The following is a 21,332-nucleotide window of genomic DNA, read 5'->3' as shown; positions in this document are numbered from 1 at the left end:
AGAACATAGACCTCGACTGTCCTCCAAGGGCTCAGAGATGACCCAGGCCTCAAGAAAACCAAGAAGGCTACAGTGACCAGTCTTCTCCCAAGGTCCTATTCCAACACCAGTCTGTCATGGAAACATGCCCTCGTGGGAGACTTACCAGCTTCTGGAAAAGGTGGCCCATGGTGACTTGGCTGTCCCATTGCTGCACCTTAGGGCAGAGGTTGTCGTAGAACTCCTTGTGGATCTCATAAATATCCTGGATCTTGTAGAAGATGGTCTCGATCTGCTGGATGGTGAGCACGGGCTGGGAGGTGGTGGCTGTGGCCTTCAGGGGTTTCATGGGCTGAAGAGGAAGAGGAACAACATGCAAAGGTGAGTATGAATGAAGCAGAGTGTTGGCAGGTCCCAGGCACACTGTGGCACTGATTGACATGCAGTGGCGCCCAAGTCCTGCCTAGACAAGGCCGCCAAAGGCAGAGCACACGAAACACAGTTTCTGCCTCAGATCTGTTATCACAGGGCCCAACAAGCCATATGCAAAGAGGGGGAACCCGACAGCAGCAATCTGCCATAGCAGCCAAAGCACATCCCTTCCCCCATCTGAACTCACAGCCTCTGGCCCATGGCTCACATGTGTTCACTGGTCCATTTAACAGGTCCCTAGTCTTTTCCACAAGGGCCTCATGCCCCAGTCATAAGCCTCTTTGTCATGCTTCAGTGGAAAGGGGTATTGTCTGGGAGTCTAAGAGCTCCTGAGCTGCTTCCTTTTGAGACACAGAATGTGGTTCTAGTACTCAGGGGATAAAACCATGAAGAGACTCAAGATCAGCTCAAGCCAGGTCTGCAATGGTAGCACTCCAGAAGCTGAGACAAGAAGACTGCAGACCAGTCTGGGCAACACAGTGAGAGCCTGTCTCAAAACAATACAAAACAACTGGCTCAGATTCACTGATAGCTCAGTTCCCATCACTTGCTAAGGGAGATGAGCAAGGACACACATGCCACCCTCCTACTTCCCACATCCGTGGCAGACATTGCTAAGCAAGCAGGATCTTTCCCACTGAGAGTGGTTTCGGTCTCAAGATTCTTTCTCAATGCCTGTTGACATGAAAATGAAAGCAACTGTCATCTTGATTATCTACACCAAGATCATCAGGGCCCACAAGTGCAAGAGGCAGAGATGATGGTAACTCGGCACCATCCCTAAGCACTGCCTGGGTTGATGGGGCTTTGGGTGCATTCTCTTTAGGAAGCCTTTGTTATTTTCTGTATCACCCATAATGAGACTGAGCAGCACCATGGCACATGCCTGTGGTCCCAGCTGCTCGGGAATCTGAGGCAGGAGTCTGATAACAGCCTGGAAAGCAAAGGGAAATACCCATCTCAAATTTTAAAGAAACGAATAAACACTATACTACAGTGGCTCAGCAGGGAGGACACATAACCAAAAGAGGGCAGCCTACATTAGATATGGCTGATATTCCATCTGAAGGCAGTATGGGAAGGGTTCTCCAATAGCGTGTGTTTTCCTGCAGACCTAGGAGCAGTGGAGATGACAGGGGTCTGGCCTGGGCTTACTAGAGCTGTTGACTCTGACAGGATGAGGTCATGAGCTGAGAGTGGGCGAGTCAACTGCTCAAAGTACTGGCCTGATGGGATCGTCTACATGGAGGGGAAGCAGAGCTATCGCTGGCTCCAGCCTCCTAGCCCAGCTGTACTCCATTTTCCTTCAGATGGTGGCTAAGCCCAAGTCTGCCCACAACAGCAAGTCTCAAATACCCAAACAATATCTGACTGTGGAATATTCCTTTACACTGTGTGAATATATGCCCCTGTGATTGGTTTAATAAGGAAGCTAGCTGGCCAATAGCTGAACAGAATAAGGTCAGGCAGGAGAGTCAAACTGAGAATGCTGGGAGAAAGAAGGGTGGAGAGAGGAGAGTTGCCAGCAGACGCAGGAGAAGCAAGATGGGCATGGTGTATCGAGAGAAGGTAGCAACCCACGTAGCAAAGCATAGATAACAAGTATGAGTTAATTTAAAATGTAAGAGTTAGCTAGTAACAAGCCTGAGCTATTGGCCAAGCATCTGTAATCGATATTAAGTCTCTTGTTTTGGTTATTTGGGAACTGAAATATCCTCCAGCATCTGACGTCTGACTTTGTTTGTCCTCCACGTTCTACCAAATCCAGATACAATGACAAAGCTGGGACTGAGAAGACTCCATTGACCCTCTTGACACTAGAACCAGATAACCTTCAGTACCATGTCCTTGCTAGAAAACAGAATGGGAGTCAACCTGGGCACTGGGGACTAGAGCACAGAGCCTGCCATTTAATAGTTGTGGGCAAGTCACTCGCCATTTCTGGGTGCGTCATCACTTCACCAGCAGGCTCCTGTGGGACTGAAACGGCATTACGTTCTCAAGAGAACCAATAGGAAGATCAAGTCTCAAAAGGCACACATTACATATCTAGGGCCTGGAGAGAAGGCTCAGTGGAGAAGATTGTTTCCTGCTCTTGCAGAGGACCTGGGTTCGGCCTTCAGAACCCAAATGCTAGTTCACAACTACTTGTGCACATGTGGTGCACAAAAACTCATGCAGGCATGCATGAATACACATAAAAATAATAAATCTTTAAAAACATAATAAAGTATCTGGTACGTATTTGGCATATAAAAGACAAGTAATATTGTTATTCATCCTGTGAAAAACGAACCAAGTGCCAGACATAAGGCCAATCCCCAACACCCAGTGGTATGCCTGGAACACATACAATCCCAGTCCTCATGGCGTTTCCAGTCTAGTAGAGGAGACAAATGAAACACAAGTAAATGATCCAGCATCTAATTATACACACCAGTAAGTGCAACTGACCCGAGAAAATAAGGAGAGGACCCCTTGAGGCTGATTGGTCAGATGGCTTCTCCAAAGAGAAGCTTCTAGATAGAAACAGGGAGGGCTACGGGGAGGGACTGTACTCATCACCATTTCCCTGATGGCTGACCTGGACACGGACCACACAAGCGTCCATGCAGTGACCCAGCATTCTGCAGAGAGAGTTAAGCAGAGAGAGGGGCCCAAGTCTAGTACGTGGGAGATCATTTTGATGATCCCGGATCTCCTTTCTTAAGAACATTAGGCTCTACTTGAAAAATGGACTGAAAGAAATCAAACAACTTGGTAGCCAGTGTGAGTCAGGATAATCCCAACTTGGAGTATAAATCCCAACCTAGTGGTTCCAAGACTGTACTGAAGTGGCTAAGGTAAGACTTCACGGAGGAGGCCTCTGAAGCAGGGGAGAGCTGAACAGATGGAGAGCTGCATGAACACACAGACAAGGATCAGGGGACTCCCCTTCAGACGTGACATGACAAGCTACCCTTTTCACCTTACCTAAGACCCAATGGACAGGTACAGTCTGCCACAGAGCCACAAAGCCACTTATCCTTATACCTTGGCATAATCCCTACTGTGGAGGGAGTAAAGGAATAGGAGACCTGTCCTGGGAAGCTTAAGATTTCTCAGAAGCTGGCTGCTGGGGAAGCACACACTGGTCAGCCTCCTACGCCAAGACAGGCCCAACAGCTCTGCTTCCTCCTAAACTTCCCACTGCCTACAAAAGGGGAAGAAAAGTACTCTAACCAGGACCAGTCACATGGGCACCCTGCACTGGAGGCATGGGACTTTCTCACAGATGAAGGACTTTTGCTCTCACCCCAATCTCCATGGGGAAGGGGGAAGGGCTGGCTGGTCCTCAGTTATTTTTTATCTGAAGACGTACGTACAGGCCTCTGGGCCAAGAGGAGCTCAAAGGCCAGTCCCTTCTTACTGAGCTTCGACCCAACATTGCCATTAGGGTTAGGGAGCTAAAGCACCTCAGCTACCTCCATTCTCCTCCATGGTCCAGCTGTACAGCAAGGCTGAGAGGCTGTGAGAATTCCTAGAGAGAACTCTTGAGTGTCCTCAACTCCAACCCTGGGAGCTTCTCCTGAAGGTAGGGCTGGGCCAGGTCTGATCTCACACGGTCATGTCTGCTTTGTCCTCCAGCAAGTGGCCTTTCGAAACAGGAGAAGAAATCTGCCCACTTCCTCCACCTTCTGCCTGTGAAGGCTTGGCCTCTGCCAGGCGCTGTTACTAACCTAGCCTTAGTTGCTTCTTGGAGCTCAGGGAGGAGGTAGAGTTAACCTATCACACAGATAAGCAAGTGGAGATGCCCTAGGACTATGAACTTGGACGTAAACAGCCAAAATGAAGGGCTAAGAGGAGGCGGCAATGAGGCTAGCTGTGGCTCTAAGGTGGGATGGGCTGTAGGCAACAGTCCACACCAGTATAGAACATATTCAGAACTACAACCCATTTAGTTTTCTTTCTTTTACAGCCTCCCACCCCCAAACCTTGGCTCCCAGACCTCTGCTGGGAACAGAGCCCCTATGTGGCTTTCCTCTCTGTGTGCTCCTGTCTGCCTGTGTGCACAGTCTTAAGTACTCAGGCCTAGTCCTTTCCATACCAGGAAGTACTGAGGGAAAAACAGACACTTCGCACCTCCAAGCAATTTTCCACTGAGGGATAAGGGGATCTGTGGTTAAGAGGAGAGGGAGAGAAAGTCAAAGAAATAGTTTTTGCCTCTAAGCTAGACCACCCAGGAAAAGTAGCAGTGAGCTCCTCAAGTGGCTGAAAGAGGAAGCCTCCCAAATCTATGAAGGAAGGAGGGACTGAGTCCTTATCTTTCAGGTTTGTCCTGGGAGCTAGAGGCTGGGGAAAGCCCAGCCCACCCACTCCCTGGGCCTCCCGACAATAAATCTTCCCACTTGTCTCTCCCCTCCTGAGAGGCCAGAGTGAGCAGGGTAGGGGTGGTGGGGTGTGCACTTGCACAGTAGTGCCTTTGGGTAGAAGCTGTAAAGAAGGCGTGGCAGGGAGACTTCCTCCTGGCCCCTGAATCTGTCTTTGCCCAGACGAGAACATCTGATGAAGGAGGTTGGAATGTTAATAGAGGCATGCCTCTGAGGGTTACTTCTCCTCCTCTATTGGGGTGTGTATGTGGGGGAGGGGAACACAAAACCTCCTGCAACCTCTGAAGTGCTGGGATTACAGGCACACACCATTATACCTGGCAAGACACCGATTTTCAAAACCACTATTATCTAGAACACAGGAGGCAGAAGCAGGAAGATAGTTCTAAGTTTGGGGTCAAACCAAACGGGGTGGTGGTGGTTCTTGCCTTTAGTTCCAGGACTCGGGAGGCAGAGGCAGGACTCTGTGAGTTTGAGGCCAGCCTGGTCTTCAAAGAAAGTACCAGGACAAGCTCCAAAGCTACACAGAGAAAGTGTCTCCAAAATCCAAAACCAAAACAAAACACTCCCACAAAACCAAAAAGAACACAGCAGCCTTCAACTGTCTTTGCTCAGCTCTGTAGGAAACAGTCACCATGCCAACACAGGCCCTTTTCAAAGAACTGAATACAATTCATGAGCTTCACCACAGTCTCACGAAGAGAGTATTTACTCCTTATGAACCCAGATTGCACACGGAAACAATGTGTGCTGGGAGGGTGTGAAGTGGGGGCTCATAGCCCGGCAGTCCAGAGCCTTTCAGATCTGCATTCCGCTAGCAATACAGTTTTGGGTACAGCGACCCCAGGTCTGTCTGTCTACTTAACTTTAGTACCCAGCATTGTACTAGGTCCCCAGAGGATGAGCTGATCTTCTCAACCCAAAGAGGGAGAAGTGGCAACTGTTTTGCTTCCATTAGTTAGCTGTGGTCATCCATGCTCTGAAAATACCAGTGTGTGTATGAACTTTTCAAGGCAGAGGCCATGCTACATGACTTTTATTATGGTATACAGCTACCATAGTTCAACTTTATTAACTTATTGTATCTAATTTGTCTATAGGTTTGTAGTCATAGGAAAAATACATAGTATATCTAGGATTCAGTACTATCCAGGGTTTTGCCGGAATTCACTATGGGTCTTGGAACAGATCCTCTGAGAACAGAGGGGAAACTATATCATCTTCAGATAAGAAAACTAAGGATCAAAGAGTTTATGCATAACTTTCCAAAGATAACAGTGTTATGTGTTTGTTTTAAGACAAGGTCTCATTATCTAGCCCAGGTTGGTATCTAACTCATGATTCGGTCCAGCCTCAGCCTCTGTCATGCTAGGATTATAAGCATACACTCTCACAGATGGTAAATCAGGCCTTTTTTTTTTTTTTCCTTTGAATCCACAAAACATTTTTGTTTGTTTTGTATTTCAAGAAAGGGTTTCTCTGTGTAATAGTTCTTGCTGTCCTGGAACTCTCTCTGTAGACTAGGTTGGCCTCAAACTCACAGAGATCGGCCTGCCTCTGCCTCTGCCTCCTGAGTGCTAGGATTAAAGGTGTACCCCACCACTACCCAGGGGATCCACAAAACATTTAAGAAATAATGTAGTGGTCCTGCATATAAGTGTAACCTTAGCTACAGAGTGAGTTGAAGACCAGTCTGAACTACATGAGAACAAAATGGAGAAAGAGGTGTAAGGGGAGGAGAGGGGCAGGGATAACTGTGCATCCTACACACATACACACCTTAAAAGCATCTGACCTCTACTGAGGATGATGCACACTGACAAGCTTTTTCAAACTGTTTTAAAATGCCGATTCAAACCTCTACACGTTCACAGCCCACCAAGGGGTCGAGATACAAAGTTTGAGAACAATGCACTATACCTGCTATTAACAGGCCATGCCCTAGTCCTGGCTCTAGATTTAGACCAGGCTCTTTCCTATCAGGCATTGTTTCCTATTTGGAAGTCATCACTGGGCTTATTAAACTCCCAAGGAGATCCTAAAACAAGCTCAGCACAGTATCCTGGAAAGTAGCTTTTACATTTCAATAGCCATTCCTTGGATAATAAATGTCAAAGACACTGAATGATGCCTCATATCACAGCAAGTATAAAAATGTCATTTATGAGGACCAACCTCTACTGATTTTTTGGGGCTTTTTGTTTGCTTGGTTTGTCATTTTAGGTTTCTTTCCTTCTTTTCTTTTTCCCCCAAGACAAAGACATGGTTTCTCTGTGTAGCCCTGGCTGTCCTGGAACTCATTCTGTAGGCCAGGCTGGCCTCGAACTCACAGAGATCTGCCTGTGTCTGCCTCTGCCTCCCAAGTGCTGGTGTCTTTTTTGTTTTTTTTTGAGACGAGATTTGGGGCTGGCCTGAAACTCACTATGTAGTCCACACTGGCTTTAAACCCATGATGATCCTCCTGCCTTTTTAAACAGTGTTTCATGCCATCTGACTGCACAGCACCCAGAAAAAAGAATTTACACTACACAACCACTCTGCATAATTCCCAGACGCATCTAATAAGCACCTTCCTCAAAGGCAAACGAGTCGGGGTGGCACTTTTATCACCACCCGATCTGAATTCACACAACACCACCTTCATCTTTACCGAGCGCTCAGGCTGGTCTAACGCTTCTGAGGCACAGCACTTTTAAAAACAGACATCTTCCATCTCACATTTCCCGACAGAGCCTTCAGGGTGGTGCTAATGGTCTCCTTCCCTAGGGAAGAGAAAGGACTTGGACCTGGGATGGCTGGAGTGACTGGTGTTGGGGAGGTAACAAAGTGCCTACCAGCACATGATGGCACTCTATCAATTCATACTACAATGTCACAGTTATCATGATTGATGAAAGTGCTTGCCCTCCTACAACTGTGTGTCTTTTCCTGCTTCTCACAGTAGGGTCATGGAGAGGTGGCAGTGACTGACCCAGTTCTCAGAGGCCCAGCTGTGAACAGTGGAAGCCGGGTGTCTATCCTGTGGGTCTCCCACCCCTCAAATGCCAAGAGCAGTTACAGAGTACCACCCTGGCTAACGGGGAGCCAGCCCCTCTTTCAGGTACTCACCAGCAACAGGGCTTCCAGCTGATTAATGTAGATTTCTTCACTGGCCAGAAACCCTGAGAGAACAAGCTTCCTCATCTCCAGGCCTTTCCCTGCCTCCACCTGCAAGGAAGCAAGCCAAAAGCCAACAGCTCATGAGAACAGGGCCACAGCTCAAGACACCTGCTTCTTTGCATTTCTTTTTTATCCCTTAACCAACATGTTTACAGCTGATCAAAAGCCACATGATTAACATTATTTCTGCTGTTTGTTTTCATACAGAATCCCACTCTGCAGCTCAAGCTGGTCGGGAACCCACAGCAATACTCCTGCCTCAACATCTCAAGTGCTGGGGTTGTCATCATGAACCTCCATGCCCTGCCAGATTTTCTATTATAAAAATTTTGGAAAATACTAAAATGTCAAAGGAACAGCAGCCACATTCCTGCTTTGTTTCTCTCCCACCCGTTCTTGGCACTTTGGCTCTCAACCATTTTCTACCTAGTGAACTTTCTAGTGGTGACTAGAGTCACGGAGGATTTGTTTTACCTCTGCTCTGAGGAGGGAAGAGGGGATACAGACATTTTTTCATGACTGAGGTTGAGCTTGGAAACGTAGGACAGAACAGCCAAAGGACAGACACCCCTTCCCCCCCCCCCAGAGGAAGTGATATATAAACTGAGACAGGGTTAGAGAGAAGGGGACGGAAATAGGTATGGGAGTCCTGGCCTTGTGGCCACTTGTGCTGAGGTCTTCCTGTCCTAGGGACTCAGCACCATAACAGGTGTCAGCTGTGGGCCGCCCCCACGCTTACCTCAGCCATTCCTCATGGTGTAAGGCACAGACCCATGCTAGATTTTCTTCCCTCTTGAATTCCTGTTCCCTTGTGGTGGCAATCATGCCTTGTTCAGCCTGGGTGCACCAACCAGAACAGTGGTTGGTACAGGGATAGCATTGCAAATTTACCTCCAGCAAAAAGCATGTAATTTTCACCATGCAGGACTTTCAAGTTTTATTCTTGGCTGCTCTTCAGTCTTCCACCCCTCTGCCATGTTTGGAAGCTTCCTTGGCTTCCTTGGCTATCTCCAGGATTGATTCCTCCCACCTAAATTCTAACCTCTGAATTCTACCTCTCTCCAGCCCACTGCAGTAAAATCAATCTCCCAAGAATGCCTTCTTTTTCAAAGACTTAATATAAATATTGTAAAACTCAATTAGGAAAGATAGGTTAGCTCATTTGTTCAGTCAACAAGTAGTTACTGAATGCACAGCAGCCCCCATGGCTCTCACAGGAAGCAAGCATAGCCCTATCCCTGATATCACCTGGTTTATAATCTAGCAGGAAAGACATTGAAATCAACAAAGACAAACAAATAAAGAGGACAAACTGTGACTTGGGCCACAGCATATCTTCCTTAAATGCCTTCAGTGGCCTCAGGGTCTTCCCTACCTTCCAATGTTTTCCAGAGCCAAAGCCTAGCAATTTCTGCCTTCCTAACAAGCTAGTCATACTCAGGCCTTGAAGTTGGGTTCTCCCAGTTGACAGTGCCTGATGCAATCTTCCCTTGGCTAAGTGACACCTCTTCTTAACAACACAGCTGAATGAAGTCTCACTTCCTCCCCCAACCTCAGGAACTATAAAAGATGCACAGTCTTGAGGTTACCTGCCTGGCTAGTGGATGTTGGGGAATATTATTTTAAGGTATATTACTTTTGTTTATATTGCATTTGTTGTAACTCTGTAAAGCTGTGTTACTTTGTCTTAAACACCTGATGGTCTAATAAAGAGCTGAATGGCCAATAGCAAGGCAGGAGAGAGAAATAGGCAGGGCTGGCAGGCAAGGAGAAATATGAGGAGAAATCTGGGAAAGAAGAGAAGGAACGAGAGAGGAAGCAGAGGAGGAGGAGGACGACTCCAGGGTCCAGCCACCCAGCAAGCCATGGAGTAAAAAACAAAGAAAACTATACAGGAACAGAGGAAGATAAAAGCCCAGAGGCAAAAGGTAGGCAAGAGTTGATCTGTGGTGGAGCATGCCTTTAGTTCCAGCACTGGGGAGGCAGAGGCAGGCGAATATCAGTGAGTTCAAGGCCAGCCTGGTCTATAGAGTGAGTTCCAGGACAGGCTCCAAAGCTACACAGAGAAACCCTGTCTCAAAAACACAAACCCAAACCAAAAAGGAAAGAGAGAGAGAAAGGAAGGAAGGGAGAAAGGCAGGAAGGAAGGAAGGAAGAAAGAAAAGCTGGCAAGAAACAAGCCAAGCTAAGGTCGGACATTCATAAGTAAGAAAAAGCCTCCATGTGTGATTTATTCGGGAGCTGGGGGGGGGGGCCCTCCACAACAGTCAAGAGTAAAACATCACACTACAAATAAGTGACCTCCCTCAGGCTTTTGCAACTTCAGTACACTCTTCTTCCCTAAGACAAGCCTCAATCCTGAGTCACACCTGACCTTTACTAAGAAAGGCTTTTAACTTCTCTCCACACTTGCCTTTCGGCCCTCAGGCACCCACACTGAAATGGCTTCTATATTTCTCCATTATACAATAGAAACAAATGAGACTGTAAAGAGGCAGAGCTGGGACCCACCCCAGCTCCTCCAACTCCTCTGCCTGTTACCCTTGGGATGTTCTCCCTCTCCTCCATCCTTTCCAAGCTTGTACTTTTATACCTGTTGCCTCAAACTGCTCTCTTCTGGGCATCAAATGCATTCCTTAATGTGAGCCAGAAAAGTGTATCAAGCTACCGGAAGTCTCTCAAGCCACAGAGAAAGCTCACCCCACTGTCCCTAAAAGCTTTCCAAATGAGTATTCTTCATATCTTTTCCTGAATGGTTCAAATGTCTGAAGGCTACAGGACCCCAACTCTCTGAAATGTCTTGCCCTGGAGTATGAATGACTTCACAGAGACGTCCACAAGTAACTCCCTCAAACCTATGACTGTTACTTTAATGACTAAGGGACGTGGTGGGTAGAATTAAACATAAGATTCCTATATTACCTAAGTGGGCCCTAAGTAGTCATAGGGTCCTTCTAAGAAGGAAGTAAAGGAGCAGGCAATGTGACAACCAGGTAGGAGGGGTAAAGGCTAAATTGCTGGCTTTTAGGCTAGAGAATGGGGCCTGGAGCCAGGGAATGTAGGAGAAAGGTGAAATGGATTTATTCCCCCGAGAGCTTCCAGAAGCTATGTAACACACTAAATCAGGATGGCTTTCTAGCCCTAAGTTTGTAGCGATTTTTTTCTGGCAGCAGTAGGAACCAGTGCAAACCCCCCATTAAGGAAGGGCAGAGTTATTTATTGATGGCTTCACAACTACCAGGACCTGTGCTAAGTGCTCTTCATAGGCATCTCACAATTTGGTAGGTGTAACAATCGGGGGCCCCCAGGCACAGAAGGTGCAAATGGCCAGTTGCTTGGAGACAGTCCAGCCTCCAACACATCCTGGAGTATGAGTCTGCAGCAGGGCTTCAGCCCTCAGGATCTACAGTGACCTCCCCCAGCTGCTTCCCAACTGACCTGCACTTGCCCTCGCACTGCAGACCCCTGTTCCCCTACTGTACCTCATTCCTCACTTGTTCCCCGACATCCAAGGATTTACCTGAGCATTTGGCAAACACCTTGCAGAGAGGTGTTTACACCTTAGACTCTTGAGATCTGACCATCTGCAGGCCCTTCTCTGAAGAAGCCTTTTTTCGACATGGAGTAAGACCCCTCCCTCACCTCATAAATCTACTATCCCTAAGACAGTTTTTGAGATGAGAGCTCTGGAAGATTTGATCTTAAAGGGTAATAATCAGTCATCCCCAAGTGTCCTCACTCGGGGCTATCCTCCTAAAATTCAGGCTAGGATGGGGCACCTGTGAGTTTGGTGATGTGAAATTAAGCTCTGTAAATTTTACTAACGGTAAGCCTGTTGCTCAGATAACACTCAAGGGCAAAGGGTGGCTTTCTCAAGAGATCATGTATGTTTCTGCTTTGGGACAATCTGGAAATAGCTATACCAGGTTCTTGAGTTACTGCCCAGCTTCTGCCTTCTTGCAATGTACTCAGTAACTTAAAATAAATAAATAACTAAATTTACAACTGTTTCTTTGGTCCTTGTGGGGGATTTGCTTGTCTCATAAAATACCAGGGCTAGGCATCCATTTGTTCCTTCACCACTACATGCTAGACACTGGTAACAAATGCAGAGATGCTTGTTCTCGGCATGTTTTCCGAGAATACCCATGTGCACCAAACCTCCCGGGCAAACGCTCTGCCATACAGCTAGCCTTTCCCCAACACAGGAAAGTTGTCACCTGTTTCTAGCCAATTAGGGCTTACAAATTGCAGCCCTAGTGACCCCCTTTATCCCCAGAAATTTACACAGTCTGCTAGGCTGAAAGTTTATCATCTCAGGCCTCTAAATCAACACACCAGGTCACTATGTAGTATCTATTGATAAGCTGTGGCTAGCTCTGGCCTGGGCTTCCGCAGTGCTCAGGGGCTAAATATAAAAAGCCTCCTAAGGTTTGGTTCTAGGCCAAGTCAAGAAACAATCTTTCCACGGTCCTTTATCTTTTCCAAGGCAACAGTGAGGGCTGAGCAGGCGGGGCTGGCTCTCACTGTGCTTTAAAGCCACAAGCTAAGTAGCAATGGTCTTAGAAGACAGTTTGCACCACTCAGCAAAGCTGGCCCCTGTCATACCTACAAGTACAGTATATGGAGTCTCTCCTCTCCCCAGGTGTCCCTTCCCTTGGTGGTAGAACATCATGTTCCACATTCCTGCTGTCTAAAGCCTTGGGCGGATTCACATACTCTACACATGTCTAAGAACCTCAACTGCTCATATCCCACCATCACAGCCTTGCCACACTAACATGTTACTGAGTCCTTCTATATGGCCTCAAATTTGTACTCCTCTGTCTCAGCCTCCAAGATTGGGATTACAGGTATGCGCCACTAAACACAGCGCCAGTGCTGACTCTCTGTCTTCTTTCTTCCTTCCTTCCTTCCTTCTTTTCCTTTTTTTTTTTTTTTTTTAGACACAAGTTCTCACTATGTAGACCAGGCTGGCTGGCCGTGAATTCATTCACAGAAATTCTCCTGCCTCTGCCTCCCAGATGCTGGGATTAAAAGGAGTGCTCTACCAGGCCCTGCCAAGTACTGATTTTTTTTTAAGCGCACTTTTATCCTAAGCCTTCTATCAAATCACAGGAATGATGTATGGGTCCTGTTTTTTCCTCATCTATGTTAAAATACATATACTTAACTTTAAAACATATATATCAAGGTATCACCTAAAATCATCCCTCAAGTCACCACCTCTGTGGCCCTTACTTCAGGAAACACCAAGGAGGTGATATGCCTCCCCACCGCAAAGGTGCTGGAGCTGGAGAAAAGCAGGAGAGACCCAAGCAAATGGTCAAGCAGAAATACAGGCATTTCAAACAACCCAGTCTCTTTTAAGCACAGGATAATACCTGAAGAGTTAACATGGAACACAAAAGGGCTTTTTATTCCTGACAAATGAGTTCCTTGAAATAGCAGCTTCCACCAGGCCCCACCCGTCAGCCCTATCTACCTTTAAATAGAACTGTGTGAAAATCTTTTTGGAAAAGTAGGCACTGTTTTACAGATGGGATGTGATGTTGCTATCAGTATCTGCATTATGAGTTTACAGATCATTAACTCCTCAAAGGAAGCTGGGTTGGTAGCAAGCTGCAGCTATGGCTCTGGAGAAAACTGCCAGCCAGTTTTGCATCTGTCCCTCAGGAAGATGAAGCACCTGGAAATTACAGTGAAAGCAGGATTGATTTATAAGGCCGGCAGTTGGGCAAGTGCACAGCAACACAACTACTGTTTAAGGTAAGTACTCCTGAAGCAAAGTAATAGCAAAGAGCAAATTGCCTTGGATTCCTACCAGCTGCAATGGAGGAGTGAGCCAAGACATCTGCAGCCAGGACGTCGAGAGCATCACCTAGAAAGGCCCCTTGGTCTCTGCACACATGAGTGTGCATACATGTCCTTGATCCAGCCTGACTCAATTAGAGGTGGTCTCTCTCCTCAGAATCTGGGGGCCTTTTTGCTGTTGTTTATGTTTCTGAAACAGAGTCTACTCACACACCCTATAATGACTTGGAACTTACTATAAGGTTCAGGCTGGCCTTGAACTCCTGGCGTTCCTTCTGCCTCAACACTCCCCCACCCCCAGGCTAGTATTACAGGTGGTCACTATCACACCTGGATGCTGGTATTTTTTGACCAGAATGCATCTCACAGCCTGACTGAGTTCTTTCTCCACTCTACTGGCCCCTGGGGACTAGATCCTTGACTCTGTGAGAAAGAACCATGCCTTGTTCACTTGTCTCCTCCATAGTGCCAGGCTGAGTGCTTAGGCTAGAACACAACATGATAGCACTTACTGAATGAACTGATGGGCTTGCTTTCCACTTCTCTGTGGCCCGGGTCTATCTAAGGCCAAGCCTGATGGTGAAAAAAACGTGTTGGAGAGGTATTCCAGATGAGCAAGAAGTTCCCAGGCTGAAGCTAACTCTAGGGGAGGGGAGGGGAGGGAAAAGAAAGGAAAGGAGGGGCTTTATCCAGGCACCATGGGACCTGGGAGAAAGGATGATTTTAGGCATGGTATGTGTCCAGGACCTCTTTGACAACCATGTGCCACCTATCAAGAACACCTTTCAGATGAAATAAGGCCAGGAATCTGGTATAGCTTTTGTATATCCCAACAAACCTCAGTCATTCCAAAAATCTCAGTGGTCCCAGCCATACACTCGGTACCACGCAGTGGTGAGCGGTGAGCAAGCACGACGAGGTTATACTCTACAACCCAGAGAAAGGATGTACCTAGGAAGCAGCACGAGTGGTACTGATACCTGTGCTGAGAGAGAGGGCTTCCAAGAAAAGGTTTATCAGGAACCCCATCGACTGGCCATCTCATGACTGCTGAACTTCAAGAATGATCCTTGGATCATAAAGAGACTGGCGGAAAGGCTGGCCAAAACCTAAGTACAGAGGTCTTTGGGTCCAAGGAGGGACATGACTTACTCTGGGCTCCAAACTAGCACCAGATTAGCAAACAGGGATGAGGTGCCAGGACCCCATTGCACTTCCCACCTCAAGCCTACAGTCATTGCTCCACCCCAACCCCACATGCTTGCCACCTACTTAACCTGGGTCTGCAGTCTATTTTTAATCTCCATTAGCTCCTTCTTGGATCCACACCATTGAGTAGGGCAGGGCTGTGATCATCTCTTGGTAAGGGGAAGACTCAGGGAGTCTCAGACACCTAGTCCTGGTAATGCATTGAACACCACACCCTCTGGGGCCCATGTGGTTAGGCGGCTAGTTTTGCAGTATGCATACTCCCTGCTACAGTCTTAACAGGCCCTCCCTCCAGGCACAGAGGAGAGAAACGACAGGCTGTGGCTGGAGTTCTTAAAGGCAGTATAGGTGAGAGAAAGACTAATATATTTCTCCCTGCCAGTGCTGGCATTTCCCGGGGGTTCTGTGTCCCTGGGGAAAGGAAGGGCAGGGAAGAAGGAAAAAGTATTGGCACAGTCCCTTCCCTCCTGATCTACCTTTCTAGGAGCTCTGCTGCAGGGTTACAACCCTAGAGAAAGTGGACCAGTCCTGCCTATGCCCACTTCAGGGGGAAAAATCTCACCTACCTGACAGCTGTTCCCGCCCCCTCTCCAGCTGATTCAATTATTTTCCTTCCAGAAAGCCCAAGTGACCTCAGACTCTTGATCTTCCTAAACGACCACTTGCATTAGTCAAGACGCACCAAGTCGCCAGTCTCCTCCTTGGAAAAGGGGTAGCTTCCATGGCCACACTTCACAAATGCCCTTATCCTTTCGTTGCCACGGAAACAATGAATTATTGCCCACCAGTTTCAAGTCAGCCAGCTCCTCTGGGGGCAATAGATTCACATCAGTGACAGGCCACCAGGTGACTCATGTCACTGCCAAAAAAGATCCCCCAACACAGCTGACTGAGGGGAAAGCCAGCAGTTACTGCCCCTGAGGACAACTGGTGCAGGGTAAGCAGGCACTCCAACTCTCCCTCAAGAACAGCTGCTGAGAGAGCACAAGCCCTCAATCCTCTGGCAGGAACGTACCAGCCCATCTCATGCTGAGTTAGGCTCTTCCACTCAGCCATGAGGCTTGCGCACACATCAGCCATTTCTCTCCAAACACAGCTTCAGCATCAGTCAAGAGCTGCTGGCCCTACCCCCTCCCCACAAGCATCCAGGGCGTGTCACATTCCCACCTTCACAGCCACCAAGAAGGGGGACCCTGAGCCAGGGCTGGTCGGGGTTCCCAGTTCACACTCCTCCAGGAGAAACACATCTTCATCCTCTAGAACCTTGTCCAAAAAGCCTATTGCCTCCTCTTCCTCTTCCATGGCAGCCAGAGCCGCAGAGGGCAAACAGGAAGCAGGGTCCACGCAGCGGCGGTAGCAGCAGCAGCAGAGGCAGCAGCCACCGCGCGCCCCAGCAGGGAGGCAGGCTGGGGACGGGCGGGCGGGGAAGAAGAGCTCAGGGCAGGCCTACACCAGCATGTTGGCCTCCGCGGAGTCGGTCCTGGCACCTGGCCACCGGCTCGCGATGAAAGGCTCCATTATGAACCTTTTCCTGCTGCCGCTTTCCAGCCGTCCTGCGCGCCGGGCCCGCCTCCCGCGCGTCCCCACCCTGCGAAAGGGGAAGCGGGGCCTCCAAGCAGCCGCTCTCGGGGATGTATGCAGGGAAGGGGCGGCAGCCAGCACCCTCCGCAGTCCGTTTCTTCCTCGGCCGGCGCTCCGCTGGTCCCAGGCCCCCGGCCGGGCTCGTTCAGGCGCCCCGCCGCTGCGCTGTCGGCCCACAGAGCCCGCCCTTTCTGGACCCGGAGGCCCGATTGCTCCAAAAGCACAGGAAACGCACGTCTTGACTTGCGAGGTGGAGCTGCTGGTTCCCTCTGTGGTCACCGGGCGGGCGAGTGGCTGGCGGAGGCTTCTGGAGCAGAGGAGGAGGGAGGGAGGAGGCCGCAGACAGGCCGGGCAGGCGCAGGGGGGAGGTCTGCTTCCCAGAGACAAGCTTTATTTACAACTTCTCGTTGGAGCCCTCCAGCAAGGGGGAGCAGGAGAACGACTTCTCCCAGAAGCCACCCTTCGTCCGCTCAGTCCACATCCCCGTGGGGTCATCATCACAGGTCAGAGCCCCCTTCGCACCTCTGCCACAGGCTCCAGCACCTTCGTGGAAGGGAGACTCATTGCCGGTGAGAAACCGCAGTTGCCATTGCACCACAGTAGGGTGAGCAGGAGGGGACTGGCCTGCCTCATGCCCAACCGTAGCACAGTGCCAGACAGGGTCCTAAGCACATGTCATTGGCCACATCATGGTAAGGTGCTGCTAGCAATGCCACTTCCTTGGAGTATTTTCATGCCACACAAGCGGAGAGCCAGCTCTACAAGGCCAGGATACACACTCAAGAACAGGTGGCATTACCCACCCTCCATGCCACTAGACTGCTCCCTTCTCCCTCATCTCTCAGCATTTCCCATATTCCCGAAACCAGATTCATGCAGGGGATGAGGCTCACATCCCAGTCCTCTGACCCTAAGAGAGACACACCCATGGGGGAGGAGTCTAGGGCCAGTTGCAGGAACTCATTCACAACTCAACAGCCATGGCAACTGTGGCATTTCTTTAGCACTCATTCCAAGTTCAGGGAAGGCAAGCACCAAGCCACAGAGGGTCTACGGTGGCTCTAGCTAATTAATGTTCCCCACAGGCAACACAGACTCAAAGTTTTCTAAATCTGTATTCTTTATGGTTTTAGTTTTGTTTTGAGGCAGGATCTCTGTATGTAGCCAAGCTAGATTTGTTTGCTCTTTTGTTGTTTTTTACTTTTCATGTATGATTGTTTTGCCTGCCCCCCCCCCCGTGTGTGTGTGTGTGTGTGTGTGTGTGTGTGTGTGTGTGTGTTTATCAATGTGTGTCTCATGCTTGCAGTGGTCAGAAGGCATGAGTTCAGATCCTCTGGAACAGTAGTTACAGAGTTGTGAATGATCATGTAGGTGTTAGGAACTGAACCCAAGTCCTCTGCAAAAATGCTTGTAACCATCGATCCATCTCTCCAGCTCCTTGTAATTGTTTTTGAGAGAAGGTCTCTCTGTGTGGCCTTGGCCATCCTGGAAGCAGCTATGCAGATCAGGCCTGGAACTCAGAGGTCTGCTTGCCCCTGCCTCATCTTGTGTCATCATGCACAGGGGAAAATATGAATGCATAATAAAATGTCTTGACTTTAAAATGAGAGCAAGTAATTATTTTACATTTTTTAAAAAAGCATAGCACACTGTAAACCACATCTTTGCTCTGAGCTAGACTTAAAGATGGCCACAATGCCTTTATTCTTGCAACTGTTTGTTAGCTGTGGTTATATGGGAGGAGTTTCCCCTTTGTATCCCTCTGACCCATCTTATCTTAGAAGATTTGGCAGCCTGGAATATATTTCAGCTTCATATACCAACCTACCACTTCATCTTTGTAAATCTGTATAACAGATGCCACCAACCAGGTGGTACAAGTGTCTGAATCTGTCCATCAGAACCCCACCTGCCTTTATGACCAGCCTCTCATACACAACACATTCACTTGTCAGTGGTAAGCTTATGGCCACAGGGCAGTCAAACTGTTGAGACCATTTCCAAAGAAAGGCTAACTGTCCCAGCAGGGGCCTACCACATCGACTCCTCTCTACTCCATTGGGCACCTTAGCTGAAAAGCAGCATGTAGAAGGCCAAGGGGGAGGGGAGATGAAAGGGAATGAACAGTTTCTTATCCTCTCTTTAAATTTTTTCCTGGGAACTCTGAAATCTGGGAGAGGCTGTCATTCTGTCAATAACAGAAAACCTGCCCTCACCAGATGCAGGTTCCAACCTGTCACCAAAACTGAAACAGATCAAGATGGGTGGGTGTTCTAGGGCCTGGGCCCTGCAAAGACATCTCCTACCCATTATCCACTACTTTCTCTCTCAGTCCAGTTTTGCTCTGGCTGAGTTATAAATAGCCAAGGCACATCTGAAGGGCCCTCTTAAGCCACAATTCCTCATTTGGTTTGGGCGGGTAAGGCTGTTACCATGGTTTGGGAACAGCCAGGCTTGGCATTCCCGAGGGTGTAAGTGTGCCAGCTCAGGGCTCTATGTTATAGGTTCTTCTGTCTTCTACCCTTGGGCTCTGTGTGTACAGTGTGCAGTGCCCAAATGAGTCAGAGCAGCCGGCAGCACAGGACTACAGAATCTTTCTGTGTCCCCACTGCCAACCCAAGAAGATTTGAGGTACCTTGGAGCAGTCTAATTTTAGAGTACCTTACCTTCTCCACACTCCTACTCATAGTAGACTCAGCACCACTTCTTCCCTAAACCCCTGAACCTCACAGAAGCTGCTCCCCAAACTTCCAAGGCTTAAACTACCCCGCCCACTCCAAATGATTGGAAATTCCAGTGAGTAACAAGAATGTCCCCTTCAGTGGACACAGAGGCTCCACTCAAGGCCCCCAGTCCTCCCTCTGGAGGGGAAGTGACTCACAAATCCCCAGGGTGCTCCCTCCCTTTCCCTCTCAAATGTTCATGAAGGACCCAAGACCTAGGTTTCCTCCTTACTTTGACTGCTCAGCCTGGTCCCAGACCATCTTCGGGCCTCTGGGGCCACACTGTGGTTTGAGGCCCATCTCTCCTCCTGCCTCCTGTAGACACGAAGTCATGGCTCAAGACCCTATCTCACAGCCCCATGCCCCCATCCTCTCACTGTTCTGCCAATCACCACACATTGCCACCTCTAGGCCTGAGACTTGCATAAGCAGTTGGATCTCCTCACCTGGGAGTCAGAGCAGCAACCCCCCTCAGCTCCTCAAATCCAGACCAGGAAGTCCCTCCTCTTCCCCACACCATCTTCCCCTTCTGCCTCCCCACTTCAGTGGGCTGTCATCTTGTGGCTCTTTGTGCCCATGGCCCTAAACATCCCTTTTACTAAATTCTTTGGTTCTTCTATCTTTCCCTCTTCCAAACCACAACCCAACTTGGCTTTGCAACACCTCACACCTATACAGCCCTAAAAACATTGTATTGAGGCTCCCTATCTTATCTGTGCATTCATACCCCCAAAGAGGCCTGGCATGTGTGACCAAACCTCTACACTGGTACACTCAAACCACTGAGGTGAGGGACGCATGAAAAATAGGATAGAATGAACAAGGGCATCCATGCCAAGGAAAAACTTCACTTAGAGTGTCTGCTGATTAAGTCAGTAAGGGGATGAGAAGGCGGAGACGGAGAGGCTATGTGTGGGAAGCTCAAGGCTGCGTCGTTGAGAAGGGAACCTGGTGGGCTTCTGAACAGCACCTGGAAACAAGGAGGTTTTACCAGGCAAAGGGAGGAATGCCCAGAAGAAAAGGTTTCCTCCTTTCTTTCCTTCTTGGCATTGAAGCTGGGACCCAAGGTCTTGTGTAAGTTGTGTAACAACCCAGCCCTAGGGACAGTTTCTTATGGAGCTTCAGGATCAGTTAGGAGAGAAAAGAAGCAGGAGACAAGTACACAGAGGGCAGCTGAAATAGAAGCATGAAGGACCAGGACCATGCGTTTCCTATAGCAGTAAGGTACCAATGGAGACTTTGGACACCAGGACCGTGAACTTCCTATAGCAACAGGGACCGGTCAAGATTTCTGACACCCACTAGGTCCACACCTCAAAGCCTTCAGTGAGTTGTCTCTCTCGCTCGGAGTCTTTGCCTCGCACACACACACACACACACACACACACACACACACACACACACACACGGCTTTCCTCACACTCAAATCTCCATCTGTACTCCCTTACCAACTCAATCAGCCAACACTTAGTAACTGGCTACTGTATACCAGGCATTGTGCTTACATTGAGAATGTAGTTGCAGAGAACACTGCCCTTGTGGAGCTGATGGCCTCGGGAGCAGAATGACCATGTGACTGACTCCCGAGGTTGTGCCAAAGAAAAGGCAGGATGGGGAGGGGTGCATTTTAGTTATGCTGTTGAGGTACAACTCCAGAAAGGGTAACATGGAAATGGCTATTGTGATTTTAAATGTTCACACCCTCTGACTCAGCAATTCCACTCTAGGGAATTGTCTGAAAAAAACACTGCTAGAAGAACACAAACATGAAGGTATAAAACTGTCCACTGCAGTGAGAGCAGCAAAGACTGTGAAGGGTCCAAACGCCTGAGTAGTGAGTGAAGTGGAATCTGGTGTGATGGTACACTAGTAATTCTGGCACTCAGGCAAAGGCGGGAAGATTTCAAGTCCTAGGCCTGCCTGAGCTATACAGTGGTCTGACACGTGCACACACACACACATACACACACACACACACACACACACACACACACACACACACCCCTCAAAACAACATACACACACAAATGGCTTGATTAGGTATAGAATTGTAACCCAGAGTTGG

General features: G+C 48.6%; 1 protein-coding gene across 2 annotated transcripts in view; it reads right to left on the bottom strand.

The window, feature by feature from the left end:
- The window catches only part of Abr (ABR activator of RhoGEF and GTPase), a 199,350-nt gene that overhangs the window by 63,726 nt on the left and 114,292 nt on the right, over window positions 1–21,332 (bottom strand). For both annotated transcript variants that reach the window (XM_051179961.1, XM_051179960.1), the window contains 2 exons: window positions 7,890–7,988; window positions 146–331 (listed from right to left, as the gene is read on the bottom strand). In XM_051179961.1, the coding sequence (XP_051035918.1) occupies window positions 146–331; window positions 7,890–7,988 (285 nt within the window). The remainder of the gene's footprint in view (window positions 1–145; window positions 332–7,889; window positions 7,989–21,332) is intronic.

The sequence above is a fragment of the Phodopus roborovskii genome, unplaced genomic scaffold (assembly GCF_943737965.1).
Source record: "Phodopus roborovskii unplaced genomic scaffold, PHOROB, whole genome shotgun sequence".
NCBI lineage: Eukaryota > Metazoa > Chordata > Mammalia > Rodentia > Cricetidae > Phodopus > Phodopus roborovskii.
This window is presented reverse-complemented; position numbering and strand designations above follow the sequence as displayed.